The 27,395-nt window shown below is 36.4% G+C and overlaps 1 protein-coding gene and 2 pseudogenes across 2 annotated transcripts; 1 reads left to right on the forward strand and 2 right to left on the reverse strand.

The window, feature by feature from the left end:
• The first annotated feature begins 1,324 nt into the window (after window positions 1-1,324).
• LOC124962156 (ras-related protein Rap-2a-like) lies at window positions 1,325-1,878 on the forward strand (annotated as a pseudogene).
• Window positions 1,879-15,400: 13,522 nt separating this feature from the next.
• LOC124962454 (DPH3 homolog) lies at window positions 15,401-15,649 on the reverse strand. Of its 2 annotated transcripts, XM_047521799.1 has the most exons (2): window positions 15,546-15,649; window positions 15,401-15,470 (listed from the first exon to the last, which is right to left on the reverse strand). In XM_047521799.1, exons 1-2 carry the CDS (start codon window positions 15,647-15,649, stop codon window positions 15,401-15,403), a joined length of 174 nt encoding a protein of 57 aa, XP_047377755.1. The 2 variants fall into 2 exon arrangements, with proteins under 2 accessions (XP_047377755.1, XP_047377754.1); XM_047521798.1 differs by having other exon boundaries at window positions 15,401-15,649.
• A 357-nt stretch (window positions 15,650-16,006) lies between these two features.
• Window positions 16,007-27,395, reverse strand: part of LOC124961399 (ribosome biogenesis protein BOP1-like) — a 41,100-nt pseudogene continuing 29,711 nt past the window's right edge.

Here is a 27,395-nt window from a genome sequence, read left to right on the forward strand (position 1 = left end):
TTCTATGAATACAGAATAGGTGTTGGCAAGTTATATAGACCTGAGGCTCAAATGAGTTTACTTCCTAATTTGGAAATCAAGTTTCATTGGAATATAATCATGCCTTTGATGTATTGCCTATGGTTGCTTCATGATACATTGGTGGAGCAGAGTAGTGGAATATACACCCTGTGGCCATAAAAACCTAAAATATCTACTATCTTTTCCTTTAAGGAAAATGTTTCTAACTGTGGCACAGAAGAGGAAAACTGATACCAAGGGTTAATGAACTCTGTCATCAATATTCAAGGTCTCAGACAATGTACTCTTGATGCCCTTTTTAAATAAAGCCATATCCCATGCACCAAAAAATGATTTGTTTTAATATCAATAATATTTACATCAATAATATAGTCTCAAACAATAAGTGAGAATGAAGAGGATTTTGACAATTAGTAAAATTCAGGAAATTGATAGGGAATATTGTACCCAACATCTGCAGAATATACATTATTTTGATGTTCTTGAAACATTTACCAAAACTAACCAGATTCTGGACCATAAAGTAATACTCAAGAAATTTCAGGGGATAAAAATCACCCAGTATAGTCATTGACCACAGAGGACTTTTAAACTCGTAAGTTAATAAAAATACAAGTAGAAAATCCCCAAACAAAATAAAGTTCAATAATATAGTTTAGTATATATAACATGATTCAATACAGAAATAAAAAATAGAAAGCATTTTGAAATTTAAGATAAACACTTGTGGGATGTCCTAATTCCATGTTGAACAGAGCAACTTAAGAGACTTATGGGCACAGGTAAGAGACAATTATTTAAAATGAAGTATCTAAGTATAAATATCAAGAATAACAAAATGAGGGGTTTGTTCAGTAGCAGAGCACTTGCCTAGCATGCACAAGGACCTGGCTTTAATTTCCAGGACTGCAAAAAAAGAAAGATAAGGAAAGGGAAGGAAAGAAGAGAAAAGAGGGACAGAAAGAAGGGTGGCAAGGAGACAATAAAATAAACTCAAAAAACTTAAGGAAGAAAAAACCCCAAACGAACAGATATTAAGGAAATAGTAAATAATCACTAAATTAAGAAAATCAGCTCTCAGTCTCTGCTGGCGCCCGCGGGGTCGCTTCGCCGCCCAGCTCTGCCCATGCCCGGGGCCGCTGCTCTCTCAGTTGCCTGCCCGCCGCCAGGGCCCGGGGTCCGCCGCGGCCGTGAGGTGGGGGCGCCGCGGAAGGCGGCGGGGCGGCCGCGGGGCAGGGTCCGGGGCGCATCGCGGCAGGCGGAGGTCTATGTCGCGGGCGGCGGCGGCAGCCGCGGAGGGACGATGCGGGAGTACAAAGTTGGGTGCCTGACTCCGGCGGGGTAGGCAAATACTCCCTGACCCTACAGTTCGTGACCTGTACCTTCATGGAGAAATACGACCCCAGGATCCATCGAGGACTTCTACCTCAAGGAGATCGAGGTGGACTCGTCGCCGTCGGTGCTGGCGCTCCTGGATACCGCGGGCACCGAGCAGTTCGCGTCCATGTGGGACCTGTACATCCAAAACGGCCAGGGCTTCATCCTCATGTACGGCCTGGTCAACCAGCAGAGCTTCCAGGACATCAAGCCCATGCGGGACCAGATCATCCAAGTGAAGTGGTATGAGAAAGTGCCAGTCATCTTGTTTGGGAACAAAGTGGACCTGGAGAGTGAGCGAGAAGTGTCCTCCAATGAAGGCCGAGCCCTTGCAGAAGAGTGGGGCTGCCCCTTTATGGAGACTTCTGCCAAGAGTAAAACAATGGTGGACGAACTCTTTGCAGAAATCCTGAGGCAGATGAGCTATGCTGCTCAGCCTGACAAAGATGATCGCGCTGTTCTGCCTGTCACATACAATAGCATCCGACTCTGACCGTCCTGGACAGAATTTGCCCTGCATCGTAGGCGCTAGAAGCCTCCTCTGCTCCCTTGCAGACCTGGCAGGATGCGTGGCATGAATCTCCAGTGCACTGCAGCTCTTATTCACAGATGAGCAGTGATCCGCAGTCGATGTCTCTGAACACATTTGGGTTCAGTTCCTACAGTTTTTGCCATTGTCCTCAGTCCCTTTTGTGCATCTGCAATGTGAAGGCATAGCCCATCCTTCTACAGGGTGGTTTCATTTGAAAGCGATGATGGCCTTGTCGCCGAGTTGACAGAAGCACCTGTTGTATAAATTTTACATAATTATGAGGGAGAAACCAGTAGAAGTCCTATGACCACTAACAATTACAATATTTTGTCTTCTTTAAAAAAATTAAGTAAAGAAGAAATATTTTCCTATGAGAGTACTGAATTTCAGGAATTGGGAGTTTCTAACCAGTGTATTCCATCAAGTAAGAATAGCTGGCCTGCCCACAGCACTGCAGGAAGCCTTTGCTCAGCTGACACGTTTCTGTCTTTCAAAATTGATGCTTAATTGTAGATGTTACCCTAATTTGTGACATGGAACTACCTCGTGCATCAATCCTTGCTAGAACAAAAGTCAGAACAAGGTTGTGTGGAAATCCAGCCTGACTCTAGAATCTGTTCAGTCCCCTGCTTGACCATGGAAATGGAGGCTGTCACAAGGGTTGGATCAGAATGAAAGCTTCAACTCACCCTCCATGACCCGAGCAGGGCTGGTCTTAATCTCCTGAACAAGAGAGAGGCAGCTGAGATGGAGAGAGGGAGGAAAATGAAGCCATGTTGCATCCACATGTCCCCGTTCGCAGAACCCGCACAGGACAGCACAGATGTCTAGCATTTTTACATTTGTTAAAGCAGCAGTTGTTCCTTGCCTTTAAGGGTTCTGGTTATGACATGACCTTGGCTAACGTGCTCTGGAAATCCAGTTTGCTGTAGCAGAGCTTTATTGCAGGCATTTAAAAAATTGAATAACCATGTGAAGTAATTTGGGCTTAAAAGTAGAACATAAATTATAGAGTGGAAGGTTATGGACAAAAAAGCCTTTTATCTTTAATTTGCCTGGAGAATTCTATAAATGTTTTCTTATAACAGTTTTGCCCTGATTACTGAAGTGGGAAATAAAGCTAGAGTGAATATTTTGTTTTGAAAAGGTGCTCCAGCTCTGAATTTTTGGTTTTCATAGCCGTGAAGTATTTATCATCTGCATGAGTAATGGCACAGGAAAAACCTATTCCCAAGTTTTACAATCAAGTGTAGAAGGGTTTTCACCTCCCTTCGGAGTCAGGAATGCTGAAGAGATGGCCTCGAGCCACCCTCTGGAGATGAATTTGGCCTTCAGAACTGCAATGTCACTGAGCCTGCAATACACTTGCCACCCCACATTTTCTTGGTTTCGCAGTCTTGTGCAAGTAACCTCTGGTCTTACGTGTGTAACTGAGGGAAGAGTGTGTGTTTGTGTGTGCATGTGTGTTTATCGTTCCTAAGACTTTGGCACAAGTCAGAGATAATTGCCTATACTGAGAATCTATACTGCAGAAGATAGTGTATCGAAGACATTTTTTTCTTTGAAATGATTTTATACATCATTGAAATCGTGGGTAACCCCCAAGTGTTTAGTAACTGGCATTAAGTTTACAGGTTAGAAATAAAGGTTGACAGTATTTTTCATAGATGAGAAAACTGAAGAAATAATGTGGATAAAACCAGGCCGTGGTTGTTAGAGAATCTTTGAATTGTGAATATTTACATTGTTCAGTATAATTTTTTATAACCTTCAATTATGAAGCACCTTGTTTATAGGGCAAGAAGTTTTAATCAATTTTCTTGAAATAAATTTCACTGTGTAAAAATTGATTTAACTCAAACACATAGAGAAATCAAAGATTCAACAAGTATGGCTTATCTACTGAGGTAGAAATATTTATTAATGAGTTGGTTGAGTTTTGAAGCCCCTAACTTCTCAGAATGATCGTTTTCTTAGAATTCCATAATTCACAGCAATTTGTGATACCTAAGATTGCATATTAGAATCAACTGTACAGATTGCACATTTGCTGTCATGGATTGCTGTGCAGATGTGAAAAATTGGTGAGAAAATGAGCCATCTGGCAAAATGTAAGGTGGAAAGATGAAAATTCAGGGTTTCCTGAGAAGGGTTTGTCAGACAGGTGGGCTTTTACTGTGAGGATCACTGAAATCACTGAGTCACGGAAAGCTGATCCAGCTCCCTTGGCCAGTGTTTCCACGCGGCCCTCCCTGGTAGTGACCAAGCATCACAACATCCCTGAGAGGGAGCCCCAGTGGTACCCCATCAGCCTCCATCTGGCATGAATCTGGCTCGGCTTGAGTGAGTGTGTTCACTGAGATGGGAATGAAAAGCTCAAGAACAGAAGAAACACTTGTTGGCACATGAAAATAATAATAGTGGCTTCAGAGGAAAATTAGTGACTTTGGGTCACTATTTATTTTATGCCCTGATTAGACTAGCAACTACTTAAGTGGAAGTTTTTCTAACATGCCTTAAAAATATTATGGTTTGATCCAAAGACCCACTTTTTCTTTAGCTCTTGTGATAAAGTTTTCTTTGTTTTGTTTTTGACTTTGAGGCAAAGGCAGCTTTTTTTCTTAAATTCCTTTTCTTTTAATGTTGCAACTTTTGGGTTCCTTTAAGCTGTGATAATAATGGTAACTGATGCCTTTCATTTTGTTCAGCTGACACAAAACAAGCCAGCATCTGATCAGAAGTATTACATGAAATCTTCCCTTCGACTATTGAAAGGTGCTTTGATGATTTTCTCCTTTGGTTTGCAGATTAGGACTGAACTTCTGCGGTTGCCATCATTTTTCTGTGGTAAAACTATATATATCAGTAATTATATATACACATATATAATTTTTTTGGTTTTTTTTGGTTTTTTTTGGTGTTGGGAATAGAACCCGTGGCCTTGTGTTTGCAAGGCAAGCACTTTACCAACTGAGCTATCTCCCCAGCCCAATTTTTTTTGTATAAAAAAATGTTGCATAAGGATGTCTGGTATTTGTTTCCAAGGGTGGATTTTCCAGTGTGAATGTTGTCAGTATCTGAATGTGAAAGTGTTTTGTTTTGTTTGTTGCTGTGGGTTTTTATTTGTTTTTCAGTTTGGTCCTTATCAGTAGTCCTGTGTTAGCACTGATTAAGCTTTAATTGTCTCTTTAGCCAATCAGATGTTAAAGACTATGGGGGTCTTTTTCTTTGTTCTTTTTTTAACTTGTCATTGTGCATCTATTAAATCTTGATCAGGGTTTCAAGAATGACTGCAGTAGGTTTTGAAAACAGACTTTTCATTATTGATTTGGGGTTTCCCAGAGATATAGTTCACAGTTAATTGTTCAACTCTAATACAACTGACCATTTAAAATTGAACAACAGTTTATTGTTTTGTAACAATGTCAGTTGTTAAACCTTGACATTTCAATTAAAACATGAATTGTAGTTATAACCCAATGCAGATTCAACAGTTGTATTTGGAGTTAAATTATTTTAACAAATAAATTTATTTAATTAAAAAAATAAGAAAATCAACAAAGCCAAAATTAGCTTTACAAGGATTGATGGAATTGAAAAATCCTTAGAAAAATTGATAGGAAAACATTGATCGATATTCATGAATGAAAAAGGTAACATAACTACATATACTATAAAATATATAACAAAAGAAAATCATGAATAATTTCCTTGTCAATAAATTAGAAAATTTATATGCATAGATCAAATTCTGAAGGGAATAAAATACAACAGACACATGAGAAACAGAAATCTGAATTATCCTATATATATTAAAGAGTTGAATCAATAAACAAAAACCTACTCTGCAAGGAGTATTCCAAGAACTTGTGAATTCTTCTAAATATTCAAGGAAGAAATAACAATTTATATAAACTCTTTTCAAGATTAGAATAGAGAGAATACTAACCAAATTATTTTAAGATGTCACAGTAACCTTGTTACCAAAATCCTGACAAGGACATTAGGTAGTTTTCCTAATTTCTATTTCTAATTTCAGTAGATTTGTCAGTGATGTATAGGAACACATTTGATATATGGTTATTAATTTTATAACCTGCTACTTTGCTGAATTCATTTATGAGTTTTGGGAGTTTTCTGGTAGAATTTTTTGGCTCTTCTAAATATAGAATCATGTCATTGGCAAATAGTGATAGTTCGAGTTCTTATTTTCCTATTTGTATCCCTTTAATTTATTTCACCTGTCTAATTGCTCTGGCTAGAGTTTCAAGGATGATGTTGAATTAAAGAATTTTTTAAACATTTTTTGAGTAATATTTTGATTTTAACATTTTGTTCCTTGAAACTTTATGTATGGGAATTCTTTGAAGCCTGCTTTAAAATGCATTTCTTCAGAGAAAGTTTTGTTTTCCTGCTGAGGACTTGTTGGCACTGTCCACCAGGGACCACAAAAAACTAAATTTGACTTGAAAATTTTACGCTGGTAGTACATATCCAGATGTGGACTTCTCTGAGTATAAGATCATGGGTTAGGAAATTTTAGGGACAACAATTTTTCTTCTTTATACTCAGTCCAGAACCAAGGATAAGACAGGTACATACACTGAAAGTCTTCCTACTACTGTCTTTTTCTAGTTAAACCATGAGAATGTTATATTTCAGGAGTTCTGGTTTTATGCAGAGTTCTCTGGTTTAACCTCCCACTCTGCTCCAGCTCTAGATGTCTGCTTCTTGAGCATGTGGCAGATTATACCCAGATTCTAGAACTCTATACATGGGTAAGTACCATGGCAAAATTGCTAACTGTGACCCTCACTGGAATAGCAGCTTCTTTTCAGTTTTCTTCCAAGAAATGTCATTTTCTTGTTTATGATACAATTTTGAGGAAAAAAAATTTAAAAGATTTTAAAATATATTTTCTTTCTTTCCTTTTTTTTTTTTTTTTTGGTGGTGCTGGGTTTCAAAACTAGGGCCTCACGCATGTTAAGCAAGCACTCTATCACTCTACCACTGAACTACATTGCTATTGCTCTTACAATCTTTTATTCAGAAGAGGAATTTCCTTCCCACTCTGGTTTGCTATACGCCAGAAATTAAAGTGCCGACATTTTTCCTTTCTCAAATGTTGGAAATATTTGGAAATGTTGGAAATATTTGCTAGGCAACAACTTCTTTGTTGATTTTATAGGATTGTTTTAGAAGAGAAATGATTTTTAACATAAGATAAACTTAAAAGATTCTTCTAAAAATTAAATAATTTTGTTTCTTTTGCTATGTTCATGGTGGTTGAAATTGAATTAACGTTTATTCTTATATGGTAATGATTTAATTATATATTTTTCCAATTTAGGCACATAATATTAAGCAAGTTATTTAAAGTCTCTGTAACTCAGTTTCCTCATTTGTGGTAATTAGAAAATATTTTACCTTCTTCAAAGTGCTACTGTGATGACTGAATTAGAGAATCATACAAATCATTTAGAAGGATACCTGACATGATAAACATAGTATATTTTAGTCATTGTTATATTCACAATCCTTTTTATTTCTTTACCTATTAGTATAATTTTGTGTGTGTGTGTGTGTGTGTGTGTGTATGTATGTACCAGGGATTGAACTCAGGGACTCTTAACTACTGAGCCACATCCCCAGCCATTTTTTGTATTTTATTTAGAGATAGGGTCTCACTGAGTTGCTTCATGCCTCTCTAAATTGCTGAGACTGACTTTGAACTCATGGTCCTCCTGCCTTGGCCTGAGCTGCTGGCACAGACATGTGCCACCTCAGCTGGCTACCATCAGTATAATTTTCTACAGGTGGAGTGACTGCACACTTTATTTTGGGGGATAATAGGGATTGAACCAGTTCTTTTTATTTTGAGACAGCCTCATTAAAATACTGAGGCAGCCCTTGAACTTGCAATCTTCCTGCCTTGGCCTTCTGGGTTGCTGGGGTGACAGATGTGCACCACTGCACAGGGATATTAGTATAATTTTATTACTTAACCTAAATTTCACATGCTATTTATATCATTTAAAATTTATCCATTGTTGACTTCATGTGTATGTATGAATATTAGAATGACATATTTAGAAAAAGATTAAAATATGAATTTGCCTTTATTAACATAAGCTCATTTTCTATGCTGTATAGTTCATGTTTTAACATAAAATTTAAATATGTCAAATATGTAACATATTACTTCTTAAGGCAAATATGTGAATGCTTACTGTCAAGTCAGATTTGAAATTGTAAATAGCATTTCATATTCTTTTGTTTCTTATTTGATTTTATATCATAATATGAAAAAATTAGGTCTTTGAAAATTAGTTTTGGTAAATTCCCACGTTTGTGTTTAGTGTTTTTTTTTTTTTTTTGGTTTATATTTAAAAATTTAAAAGGAAGCCAGTAGTGACACAGACCCTAAAAATAAAAGATATGTCACATATTTGTCTTAACTTTGCCTTACTTGTTCACTGTATATCACTTTATGTGATGCGATATGAACACTCAGGTTCACTCGGCATCCTGAGTCCTATACAGAGCACCTACTGAACTCAAGCAAAACTCCATTCTTTTATGTCACATACTGGGCATCCTGCTTGAGAATTTGTTTGAAAAGAGTGCTCCATTGTTAAAATTATTGTTAATTTATTTTAATATCCTTAACTGAGTATTTTGAATTCTGCCCAAATGCAATATATTTGTCTTAACAATTTTCTTCAGGGAATTATTTTACCTAAACATTTGTATCCTAAGGTACTAAGAGTCATACTGCCAGGCTGAGTTTAAGAATGCTGCAGTTTGTAATTTCAATTATTTATGTGGGAGATTGATAATGTCTGAATTAATATACAGGTTACTTTTTGGTGACTATTTTAAGATTAGGACTATTTTATTAGGGAAAATTTTAAATCTGCTTACATGTTAAAATTTTAACAACTATATATTGCCAGATGACCAGAAAGTGATTACTTGATACATGCTGACTTTCAGGATAGCTATGAAATACTATAAAAGTACAAAACTAGGGAAAATATTTTATATTGTTGTTGTGAGGATAAAAATGTTGACCTTATTTTCTTATTAAACCTACTCCAAGAACTATTTGCAAAGGATTTGCTCACAACAATTGGAATATTTAATAAAATCTAATTTTCCTCTTTTGTAATTCTTCAGTTGGAAAATGTGGTCCCTTGATGATGATCCAGGACTTTGAAGAATAAATGGATTCTAAAGAGAAAATTAGATGGTACTCATTATGCTATTTAACTAGCAATGTATTGTCATTTGTCTGTTGTATTATAAATGTCTTGCTTTCCCTACCTTCTTCATTTAATCATGCAACTTGCCAGTAAGCAGCAATAGAGGGAAAAGAATGTTGCTGTATTACTCTTTCAATTGTTTTCTTTGCTTATCCAAGAAGCAGCTCACACTTAACATGCCCAATACAAAACCCACTCCCTGATAACTGTTCTCTTCTAAATTTCTTCCACCCCTTCAGTCAATCCTTTGGTTCAATACCAGGGACAGCTACTAGTTTTCTCCTAATCCTTCCTTAGGAAAGGATCTTCTATCCACCCACCCCCACCTCCAAATTATACATGACTAGCAAATTGAATTGTTATTTGAAAGATCAAATCCTAATGTGAAAACGACATCCAAGTCCAAAAAGTACATATTCTTATGGTAATTAAAAATCTAATTTTGTGCATTTATATAATGCTTTAATTATTTTATTATATATCCTTTCTAAATATGTTTTTGAAAGAATCTATTTGCCATTAGACAACTGGAAACATATCTCACCAAATTTCTATATAGCTCTCCATCCTAAAGTCATACAATAGTCTGACATTTATAGCATTAATAAAGAACAATTAAGATTTACCTTATCACTTTTTCCTTCATTTTTATGTCATGCATGTACTACATTAAGAAAATAGCTTCTATCTTATTTTTCCATATATTCAGTAGAACCTCATGCATGTTGTTAAAACCTAGAAACAATTTTAAAAAGTTAGCATTTTTTAAAAATATTATTTTCAAAAAGAAACAATTAGAATTTAAAAGTATACCTGTTTGAATCTGAAGATTTTCTATACTCCATGATATTTGAGATACTGTGTATTGTTGTGCTAATTGAATCCAGAAATCATCTGTCATCTTAGTTTTGATATCTAATATAAATAAATAATGTTCAAAGGGTGGAAGCCATCTAATCTGCAATGACTAATATACTTTCTAGTTCTAATAGCATAATTAAGGAAATACAAAATTCTACATATAAAATGTATACCTAGCTCAATAAGGTAAATTTCATGTTCATGGTTAGTAATACCTAAAATTCAAGGCATAGTAAAAATTCTAAAATATATCATAAAACAAATTATAAAGTATATTAAGTGAGCTATGTTCATAACTAATGTACTTTTGTTTTTATACAAAAACACTACAGATAAAATTTTCCATTTAACTTTTCATCTTACTGTTCTATAATAGATAGAAATGCTAATAATAAAAAAAGACTTGAAGTTGCATGAATTTGTGAGAATGGAAGAGTTTCGGGTTTCAAATGTTAAGTATTTAATGTTCTATGAAGAAAATCATTGCAGAATGTAGCCACTGCATTAATATAAAATTATGGCTTAGTAGCACTGAAATAATCAATGGTAGCTTTAAGGATTGATTTTCGATGACATCTAACATAAAAATAAAGTTCACTTTGAAGAAACTTTTTTCTGCTGTGGAGTATTTATAACACTGTTTCAAGAAAGCCAAAGCAAAGACAGACATTTTCAAATTTTACCTGTTCTTCTGATAACACATTCTATAACACATTCTAATTTTTTGGTAATCATTTTCATCACTATTATATGTATGTCATGATCTCATTGGGGATGACAGTATGCTTGATTTTGTTTTCTAAACCTGGCAGTCAGAAGAGTAGTTACCTTCAGAATACCTTCACGGAAGTATGTCTGCTGTGCTGAAATAAGGTTTGTCTGCCTTTGCCCCATTGAGCTCACTAGTCCTTTCCTGTACAAGTAGGAGCACATACCCGGGTATAGGAAAGGTGACATGGGAAATAACTGGAAAACTGTCTCTCTCATATTGAAACTTACATATCAAAGTAATGGTTTGTGCTATAGTATTTCCTCTATGAGAGTAGAGTTAGAGTGATTCAAGACAAACAATAAATTCCAATTGTATGTCGCCTGCTTGTGGGCTTGAGCTCCTGCATCAAGCCTGTCTACTCACAGATTCACTCATTCTTAAATAAACCAAGTCACGACTTTTTTCCACTTAACTGTTTGGCTTTATTTCCCTTTGTGAGAAATCTTTTGCCTACTTCATTTCTTGTACTTAATTGATGTGAGAAGTTTCATTTGTGGAGTGGCACAGTGAGTTTTCAGTTTAATATAGGAAACTGTTGTTTTCTTTTAAAATAATATGAAAATACCAAGTTAATATTTTGATACATTTGTGGATATGTGACTTTAGAGAATCTGATTGAAGCTATGGACCTTCTCTCCAGAATAAAGTACAAACACAAAAATGCTCCCAAAAGTTACATATAGTCAATTTTATTTTATTGGAAGCTAATTTCCTTTACAGAACAAATAAAATAAAATAACAGATTTTTTTAAAGTTACAACTAGGAAGTGTTTATTTTTAAAATGTAGAAATAAATTCACATTCTGCAAGTAAAGAAAATTTATAAAGCAAATTTTTATGAGAAAATTGCTATTATTTCACTTGAATAAAAATATTGGTTTGATTTTATTCTTCTAAGTCACAAGGTAACTTCAACAATTATTTTCATGCCACAGGTTCCCCACTCCCCAGTGGTAGATGGCCTCTCTTGATTGTATCATAATATGTTTTCAAGCGAAGATCTTTAAATGGGGTGAATAACAGTTTGGGGTAATTTCCACTCTTTTCAAATCAAATCACTTTTTGTGACAAAGAGCACATTCTCTTAAATATTTTTACAAAGGACAGAAGTGCTCAAGTTGCATGTTTCTCATTTTTAATGGCAAAATCTTCACTCAAGAAGTTATTTATTCTTTGCTATTTTGTAATTCAAGTTTAAAAATTCTGTGTGTGTAAAAGATGCATAAATCAACAATTTTGAATATTATGGATCAACTCTAAGAGCTATTTTGGCATGTATTGTTCACTATTTAAATATTAAAACAAAGATAAAAGTAGATATGGAGAATTGTGGAAGTAAAATCTTCCACAAGCTGCAGTATCCTAGCAGAAATAATCTTTATAATATTTTTGAATAACAAATAACAAATGACTTGGCAGACTTGGCCCATAGTTTCTATGTGACTTGTATATGGCTGTTCAGAGCTACTCAATTTAGGTCTTTTACTTATCAGTCTTTTTGCTGATCGTAGGAAGAAACAATTTGATGAAAAGATCAAGACACAACAATATGACTAAATTAACTAGATTTGCTAGATAATTAACTGTGGTCATTATGAACAGCTAATTTTGTATAGACATGAGTGATTGAAAAATATTTACTAAATACACTACACAAGCACTAAACAATCAGAATGGATAGTATCCTGGGCTCCCCGCTGAATAGAAAGTAACTCTTCAATTGCTGGACATAGGGGCATTTAGGGTTGGTAACTGAGTTAACAGTTATTTACTAACAAATAAGGAAAGCATTTTCATGTGATAATATCCTTTTTAACCATTCTGGTGCATGCTGGCTGAATCTCAGCTCTGATTACAGCTAAGGAAAATGGTCTTGTTTTAATCATACATCTCTGTCCTAGGATTTGGCACTATGTTTCTGGCCCAGTGTGTGGCTCCATTCAGTCCTGGCAGTGTGCACAGTTCTCTGTCATCTGCACTTTCCCTCTTTGTTTGTTGATTTCTTTCCTTTTTTAAAAAAATTATTAGAGCTTTATGATTGTATATAGTATGTGGGTTCATCCCTACAAACTCATACATGCATGGAAATGGATTTCAGTTCATGATACACCCCCTCCATTCCCTCCTTCCTTTCTTTCACGTCCTCCCCTCTTCCCCTTCCTTTACTCTACTAGACTTCCTTTTGCTCATCTATTAATTTGTATTTGATTGGTTCTTTATGTTTTCTTTTTTTTGAAATTATCAGATTTTATTTAGCATGCCAATACAATTTATCCTGGTAATAAATTAATATGTACAGTTATAAAAATGTTTGGTGCTAAGAAAAATGCTTCTGAATGTATATGCAGAATCCTTTAAACAGCCAACTTAATTTTCAAACTCAGAAGTGTGGTAACATCAAGTCACTGATGAAAACTGGAGTTCCCATTTCCTGTAATTCATGATTCAGACAGTTTTGAGTTTATAAAGTTTTAATTGCCCATTCTGTTCCAGTAAGCTCCCACTCCTGAAATGAGAAGTGACAGTTGAAAACCTTCTGACCCCATGTCCTATACCCATACAGGTGGGGGATCCACTGGCCTGGATGGCCTCAGACTCCAGAACTAACCAGAGACTGGGTTAAATCAGTTCACAGAGGTGCTCCACAAATGTCTGTGGGGCTAAATAAGGCACAAGCATCACTCAGAACTCCAGTCAGACCTGAAAAACCTTGGTTTTACTTTCTGCTTACTATAGGATTAATTCCTGGTATGTTCTTTCTCAAACTTAACATAGTTGCTTTAAAACAAAATCATTCTATTATTGCAGTATATCAACAACCACTGACTGCTAAAGCTGTTTATATTTCTTTTCTCCTGGGATGTTTGAACTTGGGCAACTTTTCTTCCTGTTCTATGCTCACAGGAGACCTACATCAAGGTTATCTGTTCATCAGCAGCAGAGAAAGTTTATATGTTAACACCATCTATGATGAGCATGGGACAGCTCATTTCTCTTTGCAGGTCACTGCCACCAGAATCAACCTGTACCCTGCTCTGTTCATCTGAGCAGTCACTCTGCTTTCAAAGAGTGTGGCTAACAGTGTTCCAAAGAGCCAATGAGATTTCTCATTGTATCATGAATACACCATATAATGTACCAATTACATCTAGCATACAATTTTGATTTTTTACGTCTCAACCTAATGCCTGCATATAGCCATGCTGCTGCAGGATTAAAGAAAAAAAGTCCACTTGTTTTAATTTAAACTTCCAAAGAGTGTGTAGTTCATTTACCAATCAGTGCAGAACACTGATACTCTAGTATGCTTTTCTAATTGCAGGAGCCACCCAAAACAACTTGCCAGTTATCAGTGCATTTTCATATATGCAGCAAAGTTGTGTTTATAATGGAAATTTTCCAATTTTCTCCTGATTCTAATTTCTTGCTACTCTCAGCACTCTAGCAAAGGAAGACCAGTAGTCTATCTTCATATACTTCTCTTCTCCATGGCAACACTTCTCTGTAGGAGTGCATGTTTGGTTGGGTTGCATGCTATAGAGGCTTATTAGATGTGTCCATATGGATGTATTTACTCAGAACAGGCCTCCCATTTTCAAGTTCATTCTCCACTGTAGATGCTTTACTTTTTAGTAGTGACACAATACTGTGATAGGCTAAAAGCACTGGCACCAGTCACAGAGACTTGGCATTAACCCCTCTATGAACTACAATTTCATTAGCTTTAACAGAAAATAATCCAAAATCCAGATACAAAAATATTTGCTGTGATCTGGTAAAATAATTAAAGCATTCATTTACTAAGTTAGCACGTTTAACTCCTGTCAGTAACAACTTTGCTTCCTTTTTTTTTTTTTTAATCTTGTCATGATTTTTAAGGAACATAAGGAATTGCCACTTCTTTGACCATTTCACTTTAGACTTTTCTTCCTTATTCACTAAGTTGTAGTGATGGCGAAACTGTAGCCCATCTTTCTCTTTACTGGAACTCTGTGCATGAAGTGTAACACAAATGACATGCTAAACAGAACATGAACATTTTAATAATGGCAAGACTGGAGAGATTGGCTTGGTGAGGGAATCCGGAGTGCAGTACTGATAAAGCAATGGATTTTCTTTAAGTTAGAATAATAAAGCTGATTCAAATTTCAAAGAAAGGGCTAATTTTAACCATCTTAGAAACTGATTAAAAATATAATCTCATTTAAACTAAGAACTTCTAATGACTGAGGTAGATGATGCTGTTATCAGATACAGAATTAGGTTTAAGGTACAAAAAGGATAACTAAGGGAAAGAAAGCACTGATTTAAAATTATCTTCCTTTAAATTCAGGTGGATAATTAAGTATGCTTCCAATTCAATGTTCTAAACACGAAATCTGGGTATGACATGTCTGGGGCTCACTTCTCTATCTGAAGATGAACTCATCAGTTGGTGAAAAGATACACATGAAAACAGAATGGCAATCCACGAAACAGCTGTCCCCTTGAAAAAAATCAGTTTCTCTGCATTTGATATTTCCATCTGGGCTCATTCTTAACTGTTCAGGATGTGGATTCCTGAAGGTTTCTTCAGCATCTTACTAATTCTTTGTTGGTTGAAGGGGCTGGGACTGTTTCTCCACACATAAATTGATCTTTGTCATAAATCACTTTTATAATGAGAGAGCAGCTAGGACAGGTTTCGACGTCTTCCCCATTCTCCAAATCTTCCTTGGTGATGGAAAAGTTATCCCCACACGGGCAGGGGTAGAAATATGTTTTGGAGTCCTTGTCATATTGGAAGTCCTCGATCTCCACCTCGTCGTGAAACACCACCATGGTCGTCGGGGCTGGCAAAACACTGCCGCCCTGGCCGGCCTACGGCTCCTCTAGTTGGTCTAAGTTTCTCAAGGCTGGCCCGGGAACCAGCCTCTTTATGTTATGTTATCCTTCCTTCCCTCTTTCCATTATTTTACTCTACCTTCTGCATATGAGAGAGAACATTATTTGACCTTTGAGTTTCTGACTTTGGTTAATTTCACTTAGCATGATGTTCTCCATTTCCATCCATTTACTGGCAAATGCCATAATATCATTCTTTTTAATGACTGAGTAGAACTCCACTGTATGTGTATATATATATATATATATATATATATATATATATATATATATATATATGAGACAGTTTTTTTTTCACAGTAAGAAAGCCTCTGTTGAGAAGGTCAGCCCCCACCCCGCAGCAGGGCAGTGGCCTAGGTGAAGAGGCAGGACAGTGCCATCAGCCCCTGAGAAGACCCGCGGCTGCGTGGGGTGGAAGACCACATCCAGCACACCCAGGTCCCAGGTCAGCACATGCTCCTTCAGCACCTTGACTGGCACCAGGAGTGGGTTCTGCAGCAGGTCATCGTACACCATGCCATGGCAGATAATGACGCTGCCATCCTCCGAACCCGACGCAAAGAGTGGGTATGGGGGATGGAAAGCCACAGCCCACAGAGCCTTCCTGTGGTGCCTCAGCACTTTGTAGGGCGTGGTGGAAGGTCCAGGTCAAACCACGCCAGGTTGCTGTCATAGCTGCCGCAGATGATGTTGTCACCTGTAGGGTGCACAGCCAGGCTGGACACCCACTTGCAGTTGGGCATCAGTTTTTTTGGTGAACTCCTGGCGCAACAGGTGGTAGACTCGGATGCTGCGCTGAGAAGCCACGATCTGGAAGGGAAAGGTGGGGTGGAAAGCCACGCACTGCACCTGTCCATGGCTACTGCGGAAGGGGCTCTGGCTGCGACGCCGGCTCAGCTGGTGAATCAGCACCTGGGTGTGGCCTGGGGTGGCCAGCACCACAGCCAGGTAGTCCCTGCACCCGTGCCAGGTCACCTGTGGCACGGGCTTTCCGTGGCAGATGTGCAGCCGCAGGCCCCGCTGGCGCTCCTCCTCCAAGGCCTCCATCCAGCGCGCAGGCTGCAGGGCAGACTCCTCCCGCAGGGCGAAGGCGCTCAGCAGCTGGTCTGTGCTGCCTGCCAGCAGCCAGTCCCCCAAGACTGGGTTCAGCAGCAGCACTGCGTCTTCCATGGCTGTGGCCACCAGGCAGACGCTGGGGTTGGAGGTTCCAGGCAACACTCCTCACCACGCCACCCATGGGCACCACTCTCATGCAGCGGGCAGTGGCCACCTCCCAGAGCCGCAGCGAGCCATCGTCTGAGCCTGAAACCAGCCACTGGCCCCCTGGGGAGACACTGAGGCATCGGACAAGGTCACCGTGGTCCCTGTAGACCAGGGCATGGCACGTGGGGAAGGGCTGCAGGTCCCTGGGCCGAGGCAGTTTGGGGATGAGATCTTCAGGATCCACGTTCACCCTCATCTTGCGCTGCCGTGGGCACAGGTAGAGATCAAGACAGCGCTCAAAGCGCTCCTGGCTAAAGCGCCCATACGCAGGAACAGCCCGCAGGCTTGGGAACTTCCGTGGCAGGAAATTGAGCTTCCTCTCTCCCGCTCCTGCTGTGCCCACACCAAGCGCTCCTCCTCACTGGGCAGGTATTCGGGAGGGGGGTTTTATGACTCCGCATGGTCAGGCAGGGTCAGCTTGGGTGCAGGCACATGCGTCTTGTGGCGCCCCAGCACAGCGTTGGGGGCCTCCTGTGCCCAAAAGTCATAAAATCTGGGGGTGGGGTCCCGGGACCTGCGAGGCTGGATCCAGCCCATCTTGATGGCATGCACCATGCGAGACACCTTCTCATTCTCCACCAGGGACGGGATGAAGCTGCGTTTGTCTTCAGGGCGGTTGGTCACTGGGTGGATCATGATGTCCCCGCTGAAGAAGTCCATAGCCGGCTCATAAGGGTTGAAGCTCACATCCTCAAACTGGCCCCGCTGTAGTCGCTGCAGCAGGGCCACCTGCTCATCAGTCAACCGCAGGTCCTGCCCCGTCATCCTGTCCTTCACTGTGCGCCAGAAGTCAGGATCGTCCAGTTCATCCCGGGTCGCTAGGGGCTTGTAGATGCGCCTGCCATTCAGGTCGTAGCCCATGTGTGGGAAGTCCTCGTACCACTCCAGAGGCACGTTACCCATCGTGTTCCGGATGTCCTCCTCATCAGAGCTGTCTTCTGCGTACTCGTCCCTGCTCGGCACTCTCACCATCTCTGTCCTTGGGCGAGAGTCTTGCGCCTGTGCCTGCTCCTTAGAGGTCTCCTCTGTGCTTCGTCGTCTTTGTCACAGTTGCTTCCATCTTCTTTATCCTCAGTGTCCTCACTACTGTCACTGTCAGATACTTCCAGACCTGAGAATGCACTCTCCTTGCTGTCAGAAAGGCCAGAATCACTGTCATCATTGTGGTTGGGAGCTGGGTTGCAGAGAAGGGAGGGCTTCTCCGGTTCCGGTTCCAGTTGGCGCTCTGGCTCTGGCTCCGGCTTTGGATGCCCCTTCCCGGGCCGCACTCTTAGCACCTCGCGCCGGGCACCCCTCTCCGCAGCCATGCTGAGTGGCTCCCGGCTCCCGACGGACTGCCGCTTCCGGCCTATAACACAATTTTTTAATCCCTTCACACATTGACAGGCATCTGGGTTGATTCCATAATTTATCTATTGTGAATTGAGCTGCTATGAATATTGATATGGTTGTGTCACTGTAGTATGCTGATTTTAGATCTTTGGGTAAAATATCAAGGAGTAGGAGCTGGGTTATATGGTGGTTCCATCCATAGTTTTCTGAGGAATCTCCAAACTGCTCTCCAGAGTGGTTGTATTAGTCTGCAATCTCACCAACAATGTGGAGGTGTTCCGTTTCCCCACAACCTCGCCAGCATTGATTGTCGTTTGTATTCTTGATCATTGTCATTCTGACTGGAGTGGAATGAAATCTTAGTGTAGTTTTATTAAGTCTTCCATTTCACACTGATTTGGGGTGTATTTATAAACTATGTGTACATTTGTGAAGATGGAAGCACTTTTTTACTCTTCATTGTCCTCTTTATTGTCCTCTTCATTGAGTAACTTCACAAAACTCTGAAATTGTTCTGTCCCTTAAATAGTCGCAACTGCTTTCTGGGAAAGAAGCCTACACATTCTCTAAATCTGTGTTGTCTGATATGATAGCCATGAAGGTATCGGACATTTGAAATGTGGCTTCTCTGAATTATATGCTATAATGTAAAGTATGTTGGATCTTGAAGACCTATTTGGTTAGCATATCCTAAGTATTTCTGTATTAAGGACATGTGATGCTGGTATTTTAAATAAGTTGGGTTAAAACACTTTCTTAACATATTATTAATTTCATCTGTTTCTGGTTATTCATTATATAGCTACTAGATAAATAAAAGTCTATTTGTGGCCTACATTATGTGTCTATTGGACAGTGCTGATGTTAAGTGATGTATTTGTCAAACTGGGGTTGAAGCAACTTGATTTTAACAGAATCCATGGAAAATTTCCCTCTGGAAGCTCAGACAAGCCCTTTTCTCTAATCTTATTTTTCTTGACTTTAAAACTTTTCTGCTCAGGTGTTGTAATAGAATTGAAAACACTGCCAATTTCTTCAGCTATGGCTATTTCCTCCACAACTCACTAAATTACTTCTTCCAGTTCATTTATGATAGGCCTATTAAAGAAATAAGTTTTCGAAAAAGACAGACAGGATGTACTTTTTCCCTTTAAAGTAACAGTGAAAACAATTAAATGATAGTCAATCCAGGGGATTTAAAATTAAGGTTTTTATGTAATTTTAATGATGTTGTCCACTAATACATGCTATCAATTTGATATCAATTTTACCTGAAGATTAAGTGCAATATTTCTAAATATATGTACAATTAACATAGCTTTCTAGGTTGGTTTAAATCTTTGTAGTCTTAGCAGATTTATAAAATTATTTGAAAGATGTCATTATGCAATCAGAAAAATATATGAAATTGCTATTTAACTAATATGTAGTAAGAAGGAAGCTATGACTTGAGGCAAAGTACAGTAACAAAATCTCTCAATATTTTAGAGACAGTTTAAAAATTCTAATATAAATAAATAGTTGTGACTCATGGACCCAGAAAACAGGAAGAAAAATCAATCAAAAACCCCCTGGATATTAAAACCGACTTTGTGCTCTAATGTGAAGCTGCTTGATTGACTAGTGCAGTGTCAACCATACCTTTCTTCTAATGCTAAAAGTAATTCACACAGACAGAGTGACAATTACAGCACAGCCTCCCATCAGTAATAATTAATCTTTTAGTTAACAGAGACCAGAAAAGCCTCTCATCAGCCTCTTCTGAAGTCTGAGGGACCCTGGTTTTTGATGTTTGCAGTCTGAGGAAAATTGTCCCCACCAGTTCTAACAAATTGAAACACCAGGATAATTATGGCAGCTCTTGAAGTGTATGGAATGGTCACAGCTTGTCATGAAACTGTTCTTTCAGCTTGGATTAGAGTTTCATCAATCACTTTTTAAAACTGATCCAGAATTGCTTCTGCCCAGTGCTTGGCATTTTTAATGCTGTTTCTGTAATTGTTTTTTTTCCCTAAAGCTTAGACTGTTTTTTGAAATATTACAGTCTCAGGACAGGACTTGCAAACCCCAGTTTATTTAAAAAATATATTATTAGTGATATCAGCTGATCAAGTGGTAGAAAGCTAATAAAAGACCAGCAAAATAAAATTTGATATAGTGTTACAATCCTGCTAAGGGAAGTAACAACGCATATGCATGTAAAACACAACATAGGAAAATTATACTTGGTGTTTAGGTAACTAAAATTCCACCAAGAGTTTCTATGAAATTAGTACATAGGTGTTACCTTGTTTTTAGCTCTACATTTATAAGATTTGTAAGATGTCTGCATTTTTCATTGAGCCAAACGTTTTGAAGCACTAATATTGAAAGTGTATGCATGTGAGTGTGTGTGTGTGTGTGTATGCGTGTGTGTCTGTTATATAGATTGATTTTTCTCCCTGTTTTCTGCGTTCAGTTTAATCATGCTGCATAATCCTGAAGTTCAATTCATAAAACTACATTTACTTAAAAGTTTGGTCTTAGAGGGAACCAGTCATTTTGCACACGACAACAATTTCTGTGTACTAAAATCTTATTTTTTTTTGTTAGTTAAGAGTATCAACTACAGAGCACTCTTTGTGTGCAAAGTACTGTCTTAATTTGTAAGACAATTCAATAAAACATATTATATTTTATTTCTATAGACATGTCCTTTAAAATGATACGAAAAAGGTTTTTAGATGTTTTTGCTAGTTCTCTTTCCTTTGGAGGCAACAAAGTTTCTGCACATTTCAACTCTTCTCTTTTTATTGATGAATGATCTCAGTTACAATTGTGTTCATTAAATTAATATGTATTTAGAAAGAGTTTTAGATATAATATCACTTTTAATCCTCTGAACTAATCTAGAATGCTTATTCCATCACTTACTCTCATTTCATAGATTTAAAATTAGGAATAAATAAAAGTAATCATTGCCAAAGTCTCACCTGTTAATTAATATACTGTATTATCTCAACTAACACATTACCTCTACTTTCTCCTATCATAGGTAGATTCTAAAATTTCATAAATTCTCTTCAGGAATTTGGAAAGATTTACTGGTAATCATACTATGTCAGAGCTAAAACCATATTAAAAATAATTTAGCTTTGCTTTATACATATTTATATATAGACATGCATATTTAGAAATGCATATGATATATAGAAATGTATATTTTATATGCATATAGACATGCATATATATTCAAAAGTATGAAAGTGTGTTACTAGTTTTTTTTTGTTTTGGGGTTTCTTTCTTTTTTTTTTTTTTTTTGGTTTGGGCTGGGGATCAAGCCCAGGACTTCTCCCAAGCTTTAAGCAAGCACTGTACCAGTGAGCTAGCTTCCCAGCCCCTACTATTTGTTTTTGAACTAAATTTTCTTTGAATTTTTATGATTCTTTGCATTGGATATTTATTTTTACATTAAAGTGATGAAGTTTTTCATTAAATCATATGGTTTTTATTATGAGGCATCTATTAAAATAATACACAAACCTTGAATTGGAAAATGTGTAACAGAATGTTTCTAAATGTAGTTTGTTCTTTTGTTTTTTTTTTTTTTAGTTAAACATTAAGTTTTTTTCAGGAATGAAAAAGGGGAAATCTTGGGACATGAAGAGGAAGTGATAAAAAATTTATGAATATAAAAATACCTCTGAGAAGACATTTGACCATATTTGATAAATTTAGGTATTTATTTATTTTTCTCATTAGAATCATATACCATTTTTAGTCATGGAAAATATGTATGTATGTAGAAAGTGGCAGAAAATATATCAGTTAAAGCTAGATAGTGAGTGCATTACATGTATATTTATAGCTATATATGTAATTATATATTATTTAGGGTTAGATTCATATATTTACAGTTTAAAATATACAGAAATGATATACTTTGTTTTGTAACATTTTTTCTCACCTTTAATTTTGTGTCCAATGAGTTTGCTAAAGTCACTAATAATAATTTCTTACATTTTTTCTACTTACAAAATCATGTTTTCCATTAATTTTTATATCATCCTTTCTGATCATATCTGTTTTCACGTAAAATATTTTTACTCTTTCCCATTAAGTGTGATGTTTTATGGTTCTTTTCTATTTCTCTGGATTATTTTTTTAAAATATTGAATGCCTCTTTTATATCTATGAGATGAACTTGTGATATATTATTGTAGTGAACTAATAGGATTTGATTTTTTAAAATATTAACCCAGCTTTCTATTCCTAGAATAGACTCAGCTTGCTTATGTGATATATTTTTACATATTAATGCATTGAATTTGCTAATATATTTAAAATTTTTCATGTCTATATTTATTAAACAGATTGCTTTTTAATTTTCCTCTCTTAAAATGTCCTTGTCAGGATTTTGGTAACAAGGTTACTCTGACATCTTAAAATAATTTGGTTAGTATTCTCTCTTTTCTAATCTTGAAAAAAGTTTATATAAATTGTTATTTCTTCCTTGAATATTTAGAAGAATTCACAAGTTCTTGGAATACTCCTTGCAGAGTAGGTTTTCTTATTGATTCAATCCTTTAATATACATAGGATAATTCAGATTTCTGTTTCCCATGTGTCTGTTGTATTTTATTCCTTTCAGAATTTGATCTATGCATATGAATTTTCTAATTTATTGACAAGGAAATTATTCATGATTTTCTTTTGTTATTTATTTTATAGTATATGTAGTTATGTTACCTTTTTCATTCATGAATATTGATCCATGTTTTCCTATCAATTTTTCTAAGAATTTTTCAATTGCATCAATCCTTGTAAAGCTAATTTTGGCTTTGTTGATTTTCTTAATTTAGTGATTATTTACTGTTTCTTTAATATCTGTTCTTTTGGGGTTTTTCTTCCTTAAGTTTTTGAATTTATTTTATTATCTCCTTCCCACCCTTCTTTCTGTCCCTTTTTTCTCTTCTTTCCTTCCCTTTATTTCCCTTTCCATTCCTTTCCTTATCTTTCTTTTTTTTTTTTTTGCAGTCCTGGAATTCAAAACAAGGTCCGTGTGCATGCTAGGCAAGTGCTCTGCTACTGAACAAACTCCTCATTTTGTTATTCTTGATATTTTTACTTAGAGAATTCATTTTAAATAATTGTCTCTTAGGTATGCCCATAAGTCTCTAAGTGTCTCTGTCCAACATGGAATTAGGACAACCCACAAGTTTTTATCTTAAATTTCAAAATGCTTTCTATTTTTTATTTCTGTATTGACTCATGTTATATATACTAAACTATATTATTGAACTTTATTTTGTTTGGGGATTTTCTAGTTGTATTTTTATTAACTTACTAGCTTAAAAGTCCTCTGTGATCAATGACTATACTAGGTGATTTTTATCCCCTGAAATTTCTTGAGTATTACTTTATGGTCCAGAATCTGGTTAGTTTTGGTAAATGTTTCAAGAACATCAGAATAATGTATATTCTGCAGATGTTGGGTACAATATTCCCTATCAATTTCCTGAATTTTACTAATTTTCAAAATCCTCTTCATTCTCACTTATTGTTTGAGACTATATTATTGATGTAAATATTATTGATATTAAAACAAATCATTTTTTGGTGCAAGGGATATGGCTTTATTTAAAAGGGGTATCAAGAGTACATTTTCTGAGACCTTGAATATCAAGTCAGAGTTCATTAACCCTCAGTATCAGTTTTCCTCTTCTGTGCCACAAGTTAGAAACATTTTCCTTAAAGGAAAAGATAGTAGATATTTTAGGTTTTTATGGCCACTGGGTGTATATTCCACTACTCTGCTCTGCCATTGTAGCATGAAGCAACCATAGGCAATACATCAAAGGCATGATTATATTCCAATGAAACTTGATTTCCAAATTAGGAAGTAAACTCATTTGAGCCTCAGGTCTATATAACTTGCCAACACCTATTCTGTATTCATAGAACCTCTGATTTATGTCTGGGTACATGGCTGACTAAAATAAAAGCTACATTTTCCAACCACTTTTTAAAACTAGGTGTAGCTCTGTGATTAAGTGCTACAAAGTGGAATATAAATGAAAGCTTGGGTCCACCTCCTGGTAAGTATTTATTGAAATCTTCCTTATATTAATAAGTCTGATAGGGTGACCAACAGCTAAAAGAAGACTTTTTACAAAAAATCTATACAAATTAATAAATTAGTTTAACAGCTCCATAGATGCCAGTCAGTAAAAGATGGAAGTCTCCTAGGTCAGAGCCTTTATTCCTCACAGTATAAACAAGAAGTTTCAGCACTGTGGTGCTAGTTTCCTGAGCCTCGAATTCTACAGTGGTGCAGAGAGCCTGCACATATGAGTGTGTGTCATAGGTGGATTTACTAAGTGTAAGAAGTCTATTACTTCTATAGGAAGCGATTAGTAAGCCCACTCTGCTCAGAGAACAACAGGTATATCACAGAACTATGTGATACGTGCCTGTAATGACTTCAACGTTTCCAGTTGCATAAAGAAATCTGAGAAGTGGTCCCAGGTAAAAGAATAATAAAGACTTTATAATTTGGGTACCTTCATCAACATGTGTACTAAATCAAGAGTTATATGGTAGACTTCCTTTCAAAAATGCATTTCAAGAAAAGTTATTTGTTGTTTTTTTTTCATTTCCTCCTTTGGATGTCTGGAATTGGGGATTTGATAGCTAGAGAGATTGAGGAACTTCAGTCAGAATGTAATTCTTGACTCCATGTAGGGTACAAAAGATAAAGCAATAATATAGAAAAATGATGAGTCCCTTACACTGTGGAATATCATCCTATCCATGAATTTTAATGTAAAAGAGAAATAAACTTTTTTCTTTGCTTAAGTCAATGTTAATTTGGACTTTCTGTTAGTTATAGCTGAATCTAATTCACACTTATTTAATGTCTAAGAATGTCTTTCTGTTGCTTTCATAAGTAAGTCATAACTAATATGTGCCCAGAATACTAGGCTCAGATTCTTTTCTCTTAATTTTATAGATATTAGGTTGTAATCATCTCTCTATTACAAAGGAACTGCTTAGGACTGATTGTTTTTGATAGGGAGAAAATGGAAGTACATTTTAAAATTATTTTATTTATTCTAAAATAGGACTGTCTTTGCTACTTCAATTTTGAATAGCTAATTATTATCTCTAAAGAAAATTTTAATTCTACCTTATAATCTTGGTTTATTTACTCTTTTTTTTTTCCTAACACATCTGACCTACTTTTCATGAATAACCTTTTTCTTTGGGCTTCTCTTATCTATTTAGTCTTTGATTTGGTCTTAGAGAAACCATGATTTTAGGAGTTGGTTGAAATTGCATATGCTCTTTACTATTACATTTTCTTTAGTCTCCTGTAAAGAATGTTGCTCACATGCATGCTTTTCATACGGCTTTTCAACATGTGGGTCTGCATTTCTTCCCTGGGCCTGCATGATTCTATCCTCTTACCTTCTTTCTCATTTGAAGAACACTAGACATATTGGCTGTGATTTGCATACAATTCATTTAACTAAGACTATAACATGACCACTGGTGGAGGGCCTGTGGATGTTGGATCAAGATCTGTTTTCAGGTTGAATTTGGAAGGTAACCAAATTCAACTGTCCCTATTTCCAAGTTGTATAACACTAATAACTGATGGGAGAGATGAAAGATTATAGCTCTAACTAGCACTGCCTCTTGCTTGGCACAGAGACCCTACATGTAATGAGTCTCAGAGCAAGTGAGTTGCTTGACCTATGTACAGCCCAGCCTACAGCTTGACTTCTACAGCTCCTCAATGTTGTATTTTTCAACCCCTGATACTGGACTTTCTCTCTAAGGGAAAATGCCTTTAATGAGTCAAATGTAAGGTGAAATTCCAGAGCAGTTGGACTGAGCATTATCTGCTCTTTGAAAGTTTCTAAAGACCTCCAGGTTGTACTGTCTAAGTATCAATCCTTTTGTGTTGATTCTTTTTTAACTCCTCCAGATCTACCAAGAACAGATAGACATCAGTAGTAGTTGTTGGTAATTTCCCTCCCACATCTTTAACTGGTCCTTCCATGTGCTTATTGGAGAAGGATGACAGTGTTTATAAGGCTCCCAATATAAGATTTCTTGGACAGGAAGTTCTTCCTCCTCTAATCTAATTAAGTAGCACCCATGATGGAGAAAAACTTAATGGAATACTGTAAGATTAATATACACTAAATCACATTAACAGCTTTGAAAATTTGGGTAGACTTTAACTATGTAGTTAAAGACCAGACAAAGCTAATTAAAATACTTTGCCATTAATATCCAAACTGTTGGAAACTAATGGGGTCTTAGAAATATTACTAATGGTGGTTAATGCCTATATCATAATCTATCTTAATTAATCATATGCCAACATAACAGACAGATAATTTATTATGCATTAATATCCTAAACTACATTGCTAAATACTGTTTACATAAAAGAAACCTGCAACTCATATTTATTTGTCTAGCATTTTATGTTCATGATAAAGCAGATTAATGTAACTTTTCTATATGAAATAATTCTTACCCATATTTATCTTCCTTAAATGAATACCTGTTCAAATTTTGCTTATTAAAATTGAATAAAGTCAAGAACATTCTGCCTCTTATTATTAAAGGGACATTGTGATTTACCTCTGAAAGATTTTTAAAAAAACACTTATAACCTATCAAGCTTAATTCAGAGACTTTTCCTCTAGTAATTCATATTAATCTTCAAGTGACTAGTGACTATAAGATCTGTTAATATCCTGGTAAAATATTTTAGCCTGCTTACATTCAAACTTAATACTATGTTTTCTTGTTACTTTTTATTTGATTTATTTATCCTTTTGCTGAATTACTTTTATGTTTTTATAAAAATGACTTTATTAAGTAAAATATTATTCTATGTAACATTATAAGAGTGATTAGCCTACTTAAGTGAACATTTCTCAAGTATTTCTAAGTAGTTACTTGCATATAACTCATTTAAGAATATAACATATTAGTTATTTAGTTTTAAAATTACAATTGAAAAAGATTTCTGCTAACTAGCAGTTATTATATATTGGGCATGGTGAGACATACTTGTTTTACTTAAT

The sequence above is a fragment of the Sciurus carolinensis genome, chromosome 12 (assembly GCF_902686445.1).
Source record: "Sciurus carolinensis chromosome 12, mSciCar1.2, whole genome shotgun sequence".
In the NCBI taxonomy this organism is placed as follows: domain Eukaryota; kingdom Metazoa; phylum Chordata; class Mammalia; order Rodentia; family Sciuridae; genus Sciurus; species Sciurus carolinensis.